The sequence below is a fragment of the Ascaphus truei genome, unplaced genomic scaffold, assembly GCF_040206685.1.
Source record: "Ascaphus truei isolate aAscTru1 unplaced genomic scaffold, aAscTru1.hap1 HAP1_SCAFFOLD_878, whole genome shotgun sequence".
In the NCBI taxonomy this organism is placed as follows: domain Eukaryota; kingdom Metazoa; phylum Chordata; class Amphibia; order Anura; family Ascaphidae; genus Ascaphus; species Ascaphus truei.
The window spans coordinates 146,705-157,178 of record NW_027457217.1 but is presented as its reverse complement, the minus strand read 5'-3'; the positions used below and the strand labels follow the sequence as shown (position 1 = coordinate 157,178).

The 10,474-nt window shown below is 51.0% G+C and overlaps 1 protein-coding gene across 1 annotated transcript in view; it reads right to left on the bottom strand.

The window, feature by feature from the left end:
* Positions 1 to 1,410: 1,410 nt before the first annotated feature.
* Positions 1,411 to 10,474, bottom strand: part of LOC142486453 (complement factor B-like) — a 21,504-nt gene continuing 12,440 nt past the window's right edge. Inside the window, 6 exon segments of the mRNA XM_075585046.1 lie at positions 1,411 to 1,562; positions 4,404 to 4,455; positions 4,457 to 4,542; positions 6,877 to 6,978; positions 7,237 to 7,368; positions 8,333 to 8,471. Coding sequence (XP_075441161.1) covers positions 1,426 to 1,562; positions 4,404 to 4,455; positions 4,457 to 4,542; positions 6,877 to 6,978; positions 7,237 to 7,368; positions 8,333 to 8,471 — 648 coding nt within the window. The 3' untranslated portion in view covers positions 1,411 to 1,425.

Sequence of the window (10,474 nt, the reverse complement as noted above, 5' to 3'; positions counted from 1 at the left end):
GGGGGGACACATGGCTATCTGTCAGTGAGTGAGGGGGACACATGGCTATCTGTCAGTGAGTGGGGGCACATGGCTATCTGTCAGTGAGTGGGGGCACATGGCTATCTGTCAGTGAGTGTGGGGACACATGGCTATATGTCAGTGAGTGGGGCACATGGCTATCTGTCAGTGAGTGGGGGGGGACACATGGCTATCTGTCAGTGAGTGTGGGACACATGGCTATCTGTCAGTGAGTGGGGGGGACACATGGCTATCTGTCAGTGAGTGGGGGCACATGGCTATCTGTCAGTGAGTGGGGGGGACACATGGCTATCTGTCAGTGAGTGTGGGACACATGGCTATCTGTCAGTGAGTGGGGGGACACATGGCTATCTGTCAGTGAGTGGGGGGACACTTGGCTATCTGTCAGTGAGTGTGGGACACATGGCTATCTGTCAGTGAGTGTGGGGACACATGGCTATCTGTCAGTGAGTGGGGGGACACATGGCTGTCAGTGAGTGGGGGGACACATGGCTATCTGTCAGTGAGTGGGGGGGACACATGGCTATCTGTCAGTGAGTGGGGGCCACATGGCTATCTGTCAGTGAGTGGGGGGCACATGGCTATCTGTCAGTGAGTGGGGGGACACATGGCTATCTGTCAGTGAGTGGGGGGCACATGGCTATCTGTCAGTGAGTGTGGGACACATGGCTATCTGTCAGTGAGTGTGGGACACATGGCTATCTGTCAGTGAGTGGGGGGGACACATGGCTATCTGTCAGTGAGTGTGGGACACATGGCTATCTGTCAGTGAGTGTGGGACACATGGCTATCTGTCAGTGAGTGGGGGGACACATGGCTATCTGTCAGTGAGTGGGGGGACACATGGCTATCTGTCAGTGAGTGTGGGACACATGGCTATCTGTCAGTGAGTGGGGGGACACATGGCTATCTGTCAGTGAGTGGGGGGGACACATGGCTATCTGTCAGTGAGTGGGGGGCACATGGCTATCTGTCAGTGAGTGGGGGCACATGGCTATCTGTCAGTGAGTGTGGGGGACACATGGCTATATGTCAGTGAGTGGGGCACATGGCTATCTGTCAGTGAGTGGGGGGACACATGGCTATCTGTCAGTGAGTGTGGGACACATGGCTATCTGTCAGTGAGTGGGGGGACACATGGCTATCTGTCAGTGAGTGGGGGCACATGGCTATCTGTCAGTGAGTGGGGGGACACATGGCTATCTGTCAGTGAGTGTGGGACACATGGCTATCTGTCAGTGAGTGGGGGGACACATGGCTATCTGTCAGTGAGTGTGGGACACATGGCTATCTGTCAGTGAGTGGGGGGACACATGGCTTTCTGTCAGTGAGTGGGGACACATGGCTATCTGTCAGTGAGTGGGGGGGACACATGGCTATCTGTCAGTGAGTGGGGACACATGGCTATCTGTCAGTAAGTGGGGACACATGGCTATCTGTCTTACAGTGATACTGATGTGGGGCGATCCAGGGATACTGCTCCATGTTGTTATCGGAGTGATCCTTGGCGAGACCGCACATATCCATCGCGCCTGTCTCATCTGAGAGGGGGAGGGGAAGCGCGAGAGGTGGGGGAGAGAGGGAGAGGAGGAGAGCAAGCGCGAGAGGTGGGGAGAGAGGGGGGAGGGGGAGACGAGGTGGAGAAGGGGAGAGAGAGAGAGAGGGAGAGGGGGAGGGGGAGAGAGAGCGCGAGAGGGTGGAGAGAGAGGGAGACGGTGGTAGCGATGAGAGAGGAGAGGTAGAGAATTAGAGGAGAGGGAGAGAGGGAGAAGGTGGAGAGGGTAGAAAGAGAGGAGAAGGTGGAGAGGTTGAGAGGAGATGGAAAGGTTGAGAGAGAGGAGAGGGAGAGAATTAGAGGAGAGGGAGAGAGGGAGAAGGTGGAGAGGTTGAAAGAGAGGAGAAGGTGGAGAGGTTGAGAGGAGATGGAAAGGTTGAGAGAGAGGAGAGGGAGAGAATTAGAGGCGAGTTTGAAAGAGAGGTGGAGAGGTAGTGAAAGTGGGGAGGAGAGGGAGAGAATGAGAGGAGAGTGTGACGGTCGTAAGGGTTTGGCCCGGGATTAAAGGGGTTACACCCCAATTGGCCACCCTCTAACCTCACCAGGGAGACAAGGGGTTAACTGGCTGAGGTCCAGACGTGTGATTTAACCCTTGTCATCACCTGAACATGTATATTCCCTGTTCCCCCATGTTTTATTGTTAATCAGTGTCTGCATCTCACACACACTGGGATCCATCCGGGAGCACAAGGGTTAATAGTGATATATCGGGAGCACAAGGGTTAATAGTGATATAGTGATTATAGCCCTTTGTGTAACTTTCCCGCCTTTTCAGGCACCATTTTGCAGGTTCCCATAGGCCGCCATTAGGGCTCAATGCTTTCTAATGGTGAATCTTGCTGTGGAGTCCTGTTCCTGAGAAGACCAGCAGAAGCGGATACATTTTCAATAGGAGAGCTTTGATCACTTACAAGTCAAGTTCAACGACAAGTGGCGTGGGAATAAACAGTTCTAGGGCCCCTAGGAATACAATTCTTCCTGTCCCTAGTTCCTAGACCTCCCCCCACTCGACCACAACCGGGTCCCCGTATCCTGGACCCCCGATAAGGTTCGAACCGAGAAGAGCGGGCCGCGCCATAGGTTCCAATGGCGGCGGCAGAAACAGCTCAGGAAAACGGCTAAGTGTCAAATGCTGAATTTTGCTATTCCATAGCTCCGGGTCCCGGAGGGCCCAGCGGATCGGGGTTTGGGGTGTATGTAGCCACTGCTCCAGCATCGCTGCAGAACCATCCTTGACCCGCTTGGACCAACCCGACGGAGTATGGACCCCCTTGAAGGTTCAGGACTTTTCCCATAGACTCCAATGGCGGCCAAAACCCATTGACCGGCAACGGCGGAAAACTCCCATTGACTTCAACGGCGGCATCGCCCCGTTGAAAGTCTATGGCGGGGATTCCCATAGCCGCCAACAGCGGCGGTTTGCCATTGAAAGTCTATGGCGGCGAAGCCCATTGTTTTCAATGGGGATTTAGTGAAAAACCGTGATTTCATTTACAGCGGAGATTTATGTATTAAAATGTTAAAACGGTTTTAAGTGTATTTGTGTATCTCCGGTTTCCCAGGTCGTAGCAGGTCGCAAATTGGACCCTAGGGTGTCCCAGTTCCGGCGTTGAGAACTGGGAAGTTTGGACCTGCTGGGCCCAAAGGAACCGGATATTTTACTATGTTCATGTTTTATCCAACATACTGTGTTTCAAGGTTTGGGTAAAACCCAGAGGAAATTCCTTTGCATACCAGGGTAGCATATGGCCAGAAAGGCGAACCAATGTCTAGGACTTAAGTATGTTTCAAAGGATTTTGTCACCTCTACTGTTTGCATGAGGGTGGAGACTACTCAAACCAGAGCAGTCTTCAAGTGTTCCAGTTCAAACCTCACAACAAAGGATTTCCTGCCAGGTACTCCGTTTGGTAGACTGGCTGGCATTCCTGATATAGAGGAGGGGTTATAGAAATGGGACCCCAGAGCTCTACTGAGCATGTCCCAACTAGCAGGGGGGCATGGATTAAAATGTGTTCCCAGGTTAGTGAGTGGCTGGAGGTAATTGAAAACCAATCACCTGTACTTAAGGTTAAGGATAGGACCACAAAAGGTATATAATCTGTGGTCAACCCTTTATCCTGTGTTGTTCAGTCTGTTCTATACCATCTTGATTGCTGAGAGAAACGCTATGCACTGACTTCCTGCCAGAGGTCTTTCATGTCTTTGGTGTCTTGATGACTAGGAAGAGTGCTGTATGAACTGCCAGTCCAGATATGACTGCTTCATCATTTCCATTTTAAGTAAGTGTCTATATTTTGCCTGTTATTTGTACATTATTGTGTGTTCACCTTTATCAAGGAATAAATTATATTTGATCATATCTAAGTCTCGTCCCAGTTCAGACCCAGTGATAAATATATATCAACTGTTATATATATTTATGTGTGACTATACAGCCTGCCATAATCTCACCGTGACAGAGAGGGAGAGGAAGAAAGAGAGGAGAGGGAGAGGAAGAAAGGGAGGAGAGGGAGAATGAGAGGAGAGGGAGATAAAGAAAGAGAGGAGAGGAAGAAAGAGAGGAGAGGGGGGAGAGAATGAGAGGAGAGGGAGAGGGTGGAGAGGTAGTGAAAGTGGGAGGAGAGGGAGAGAATGATAGGAGAGGGAGAGGAAGAAAGAGAGGAGAGGGAGAGAATGAGAGGAGAGGGAGAGGGTGGAGAGGTAGAAAGGGAGTGGAAGGGAGAGAGAGGAGAGAGAGAGGAGATGGAGAGGGTGGAGAGGTAGAAAGGGAGGGGGGCGGGAGAAAGAGGAGAGAAGGATGTAGGGAGAGAGAGAGCGCCGTTGTACCTATCATCTCATCGAACGCCTTCTTCATGTCGTCCGCGTCCTTCAGGGTGAAACGCGTGTTTCTCTTTATCTTTCTTCGATGCGATTCCGTTTATCTCGTCCTGACTGATATCATTTCCCAGACCGAACACGTACACATCTGTGAGGGAGGGGGAGGAGGGGAGAGGGACGGGGGGAGGGAATGGAGAGGGGGGGGGAGGGAATGGAGAGGGGGAGAGAGGGATGGAAGGGGGGGGAGAGAGGGATGGAAGGGGGGGGGAGAGAGGGATGGAAGGGGGGGGAGAGAGGGATGGAAGGGGGGGGGAGAGAGGGATGGAAGGGGGGGGAGAGAGGGATGGAAGGGGGGGAGAGAGGGATGGAAGAGGGGGAGAGAGGGATGGAAGGGGGGGGGGGAGAGGGGGAAGAGGGATGGGGGGAGAGAAGGGGGAGGAAGGAATGGAGAGTGGGAGAGAGGGATGGGGGGGAGGAAGAGGAGGGAGGAGGAGGGAATGGAGAGGGGGAGAGAGGGATGGGGGGAAGAGAGGGGGGTAGGAGGGTATGGAGAGAGGGATGGGGGGGAGGAGAGTGTGAGTGTGTTTGCACACACAGCAGGAGCTGAGTTAGTGTGAGGGGTTCTTTTGTGAGAAGCCACCCCCCCCCCGCGCGCACACACACACACACACACACATCATCCCCCCACAGACACAGTAATTATCCCCCCCCCACACACACACACTCATTATCCCCACCACACACACTCATCACCCCCCCCACACATACTCATCACCCCCCCCCCCCCCCACACACACACACACTCATCCCCACCACACACACTCATCACTCCCCCACACACACACACTCATTATCCCCACCACACACTCATCACCCCCCCCCCACATACACACACACTCATTATCCCCACCACACACACTCATCACCCCCCCCCCACACACACACTCATTATCCCCACCACACACACTCATCACCCCCCCCCCCCCCACACACACACACACACACACCTCTTCCCCCCCCGACACACAGTCTTTAGGGATGGACAATCTAACTTATGAGGAGAGGCTAGCTAAATTAGATTTATTTACATTAGAAAAGAGGCGTCTAAGAGGGGATATGATAACTATATACAAATATATTTGGGGACAGTACAAGGAGCTTTCAAAAGAACTATTCATCCCAAGGACAGTACAAAGGACTCGGGACCATCCTTAAGGTCGGAGGAAAGGAGATTTCACCAGCAACAAAGGAGAGGGTTCTTTGCAGTAAGGGCAGTTCCAATGTGGGATTCATTACCCCCAAAAAGGTTGGACATCTTTTTAGAAAGGAAAGGTATACAGGGATATACCAAATAAGTATACATGGGAAGGATGTTGATCCAGGGATTAATCCGATTGCCAATTCTTGGCGTCAGGAAGGAATTTATTTGCCCCCTTATGAGATATCATTGGATGATGTGTCACTGGGGTTGTGTGTTTGCCTTCCTCTGGATCAATATGCTGTAAGTACGGTGTAAGGGATGTGTGCAGAGGTAGGCTAATGGAGAATGATTTTGGTGAAATTATTAAGCCTGCCCCTTTAAACTGTGTACAGCATGCAAAAAGAACATACATAAACACCTACTCCACTTTGGAGAGTAACTAGACAGTATATGCCCTAACTATCTGTGGCTGGCTGGATAAGCCAGTTCCCTTCCCCAGCAATATAACAAAGTCTTCTCTGCTTCTCCAGCTGCAGGCGTTTGCAGTCCAGTCGTTCCCAGGAATATCAGTCTGGTCTCTCCTCATGTCAGCACCATTGTGTGCTAAGGAAAATCTCCCTTCTGTTTTCTCATGTGAGGCTTTTTCTCAGAGTTCTAATTATCCAGCTGGAGTCTGGCTAATTGCCTGGCTGCAATTAACCAGCTACCTGCTGGATTTAGGGGCAGTTTTTCTTTAACGGGATAGGTCCCTGTTACATACGGATGATATAGGATAATGTATCTGTCATGGGACATACGTCTTTTTTCAACCTCATCTACTATGTAACTCAATCACCCCCCCTACACACACACACACACACACACACACACACACACACACACACACACACACACACACACACACACACACACACACACACACACACACACACACACACACACACACCTCATCCCCCCACACAAGCACTCAATCATCCTCCCCACAGATGCACTCCTAACCCCCCCCCCCCACACACAGTCATCACACACACAGTCATCACTCCCCCCCCCACACACACACACAAAGCAATCACCCCCCCACTAACCTCCCCCCCATACACACACAAACAAAGCCACAGTGCTGTGCGTGTGTGTCATTGGTTAGCAGAGGAAAGTCTGCGTGTGTCATTGATTAGCAGAGGGTGCTGTGTATATCAGCGGGTGTTGTGTATAGCAGAGGTGCTGTGCGTGTGTTATTGATTACTAGAGGAAGTTGTGTATAGCAGAGGGAGCTGTGCTTACCCAGATAATCCTCTCGTAGGTCTGACTGGTTCTTCCCGATGTTCAGTAATTCTCTGATCTTGGTAACCTCCAAAGTGGGGTCTCCGCCCATATTGTACTTACCTAGAGAGGCAGAGAGGTACAGTAGTGATATAGCAGAGTGTGTGTGAGGGGGAGGCTGGCACTGCCTGTGTGTGTGTGAGGGGGAGGCTGGCACTGCCAGTGTGTGTGTGTGTGTGTGTGTGTGTGTGTGTGTGTGTGTGTGTGTGTGTGTGTGTGTGTGTGTGTGTGATAGGGAGGCTGGCAATGCCTGTGTGTGTGTTTATGTGAGTGGGAGGCTGGCGCTGCCTGCTGTGTGAGGCACTGCAGGAGGTGGATTACCATCTGTCATGAGCAAGATGACATTGCGAGCCTTATCAAAGGTTTTCTTGTCTGTCAGCTCCTGCTGGATCAGCATGGAGTACACGGAGGCCAGAGCGGCACGGGTGTTAGTGCCCTGCTTATCATCATGTTCTGGGGGAGGGGAGAGGGGAGGGAGAGAGGAAGGGGGAGAGAGTGAATGAATGGTGTTAGTGCTTATCAACATGTGGGGAGAGGGCGAGGAGGGAGGGAGAACACTGTCACCCTGTCTGTCGCAGTGTGTATATCTATCTATCTATATCCCATATTACCTTTCTTTCCCTCTATTCTCTCTGTTATGTAAGTCCTGTTAGCTACAGGCAGTAACAGGTTAAATCTATGGGCTCTTGACCCCCCTTATGCCCCCGCCTTATAAGTGATGGAAGTAAGGCGGTGACTGATGGCCTGTGTAAGCCTATCAGGGATAGGTACAGTCCGTGAGCCCGCCCCTTCTTGAGTCTTCCAAGTGGGGGTAGCAAAGTTAGTCAGTCTGCTTCCTGCTCCGGTGAAGATAGGAGCTATGAGTCTCTCCCATGGCAGGGATGAGGGTGCTCACCCTCAGTCTTTCGACTGAGGGAACATCAGGCTCAGCCACCAAGGCCTGTAAGACCAAGGGCCTGCACCATCTAGAGGTCTGGGGCTTCCAAGACTCTGCAACCCTGCAGGGAGAACTGCAGTGGATGGCTCTGATGTATACCAATAAAGACCCTTGCTCACTATACACTGCTGTCTGAGTATTTGTCCTTGGGCAGGAGGGAGGAGGACGCAGTAGTGGGGGCTGATCTCTAGACACCCTGGAACCCACTACGGCTGGAGGCGCTGACACCAGAGAAAGAACTGCAGAACAAGAACCCAAGCCTGTCCAAGTCTCTACTCTACCGCAGATAGCTCAGTATCTCCTGCTCCAAACAGGTAGTGAACCACACACAAGTAGCATAGGCTGTGTAAACTCCCGGGGGGGGGGCGGGGGGGGGGGGAAACAGTGCTACATATATATACATACATGTATATCTTATGTACAGAACACCAGTCTTACATTCAGTATATATACACCGTATGTACAGTAGACAGGTCTTACCTGCGTAGTCGAACTCAGTCAGCCTGTCTATCACGGTATCGGCCTCCACGCTCTCCGGATCCGTGATGGAAATTAATTTCTTGGCTTGCGAAGCGTAGGAGATGAACGCGTAGCGGGGGTCCGCATCGTAGCTGGAGACCTGCGTATACACGGATGGGAGTGTGTATGTACAGTATGTGTACATATATAGCGGGGGTCCGCATCGTAGCTGGAGACCTGCGTATACACGGAAGGGAGTGTGTATGTACAGTATGTGTACATATATAGCGGGGGTCCGCATCGTAGCTGGAGACCTGCGTATGCACGGAAGGGAGTGTGTATGTACAGTATGTGTACATATATAGCGGGGTTCTGCATCGTAGCTGGAGACCTGCGTATGCACAGAGACATGATTCCTGTCCTCCCTGGCGCTCCGCTTTCTGCCGCTATGTGCCGCTGAAGCGCGATTTGCGAAACGCGTCTGGATGACTTTTGGCTCCCCGGACGAAGCAAAGGGGGGCGAAACATAGGTCGGGGTTGTGTTTGTGCGCACTCCCCAGGGACCCCCCATACTTCACTGGGGACCTGTGCTGGACATCCTATTTTGCGCTTCATACCACTATAGGGGTCTCCTTTTTTAGGGGTCTCCTTTTTTAGGGCTCTAAGGCTCACTACTTCATGGTGACTTGCAAGTATAATCTGCATTTGGTTTCCATTTGTGGTTAGCAGTACGTGTAAATGCCTGGTTGCTGATGATTGAGGTTTGTGGTTAGCAGTACGTGTAAATGCCTGGTTGCTGATGATTGAGGTTTGTGGTTAGCAGTACGTGTAAATGCCTGGTTGCTGATGATTGAGATTTGTGGTTAGCAGTACGTGTAAATGCCTGGTTGCTGATGATTGAGGTTTGTGGTTAGCAGTACGTGTTAATGCCTGGTTGCTGGTGATTGAGATTTGTGGTTAGCAGTACGTGTAAATGCCTGGTTGCTGGTGATTGAGATTTGTGGTTAGCAGTACGTGTAAATGCCTGGTTGCTGATGATTGAGGTTTGTGGTTAGCAGTACGTGTAAATGCCTGGTTGCTGGTGATTGAGATTTGTGGTTAGCTGTACGTGTAAATGCCTGGTTGCTGCTGATTGAGATTTGTGGTTAGCAGTACGTGTAAATGCCTGGTTGCTGGTGATTGAGATTTGTGGTTAGCAGTACGTGTAAATGCCTGGTTGCTGGTGATTGAGATTTGTGGTTAGCAGTACGTGTAAATGCCTGGTTGCTGGTGATTGAGATTTGTGGTTAGCAGTACGTGTAAATGCCTGGTTGCTGCTGATTGAGGTTTGTGGTTAGCAGTACGTGTAAATGCCTGGTTGCTGGTGATTGAGATTTGTGGTTAGCAGTACGTGTAAATGCCTGGTTGCTGGTGATTGAGGTTTGTGGTTAGCAGTACGTGTAAATGCCTGGTTGCTGGTGATTGAGATTTGTGGTTAGCAGTACGTGTAAATGCCTGGTTGCTGGTGATTGAGGTTTGTGGTTAGCAGTACGTGTAAATGCCTGGTTGCTGGTGATTGAGGTTTGTGGTTAGCAGTACGTGTAAATGCCTGGTTGCTGGTGATTGAGGTTTGTGGTTAGCAGTACGTGTAAATGCCTGGTTGCTGGTGATTGAGATTTGTGGTTAGCAGTACGTGTAAATGCCTGGTTGCTGGTGATTGAGGTTTGTGGTTAGCAGTACGTGTAAATGCCTGGTTGCTGCTGATTGAGGTTTGTGGTTAGCAGTACGTGTAAATGCCTGGTTGCTGGTGATTGAGGTTTGTGGTTAGCAGTACGTGTAAATGCCTGGTTGCTGGTGATTGAGATTTGTGGTTAGCAGTACGTGTAAATGCCTGGTTGCTGGTGATTGAGGTTTGTGGTTAGCAGTACGTGTAAATGCCTGGTTGCTGCTGATTGAGTGGTACTGCATTAGGAGTCACATTTACCGGCAGCAGTATATAGGTCACAGCACAGCGACCCGGCGTACACTTTCACACTGACCGGCTGGCCGGCCTCTGTGTCACTGAGCAGGTTATATCATTGTTTTTCCTGCTCTGTATATACAGTATTATATATGGTTTGTGTGTTTAGGTTAGTTGCTACTGTATGTCGCAGGGGTTCCTTGGGGACGGTTTTATCATATTTT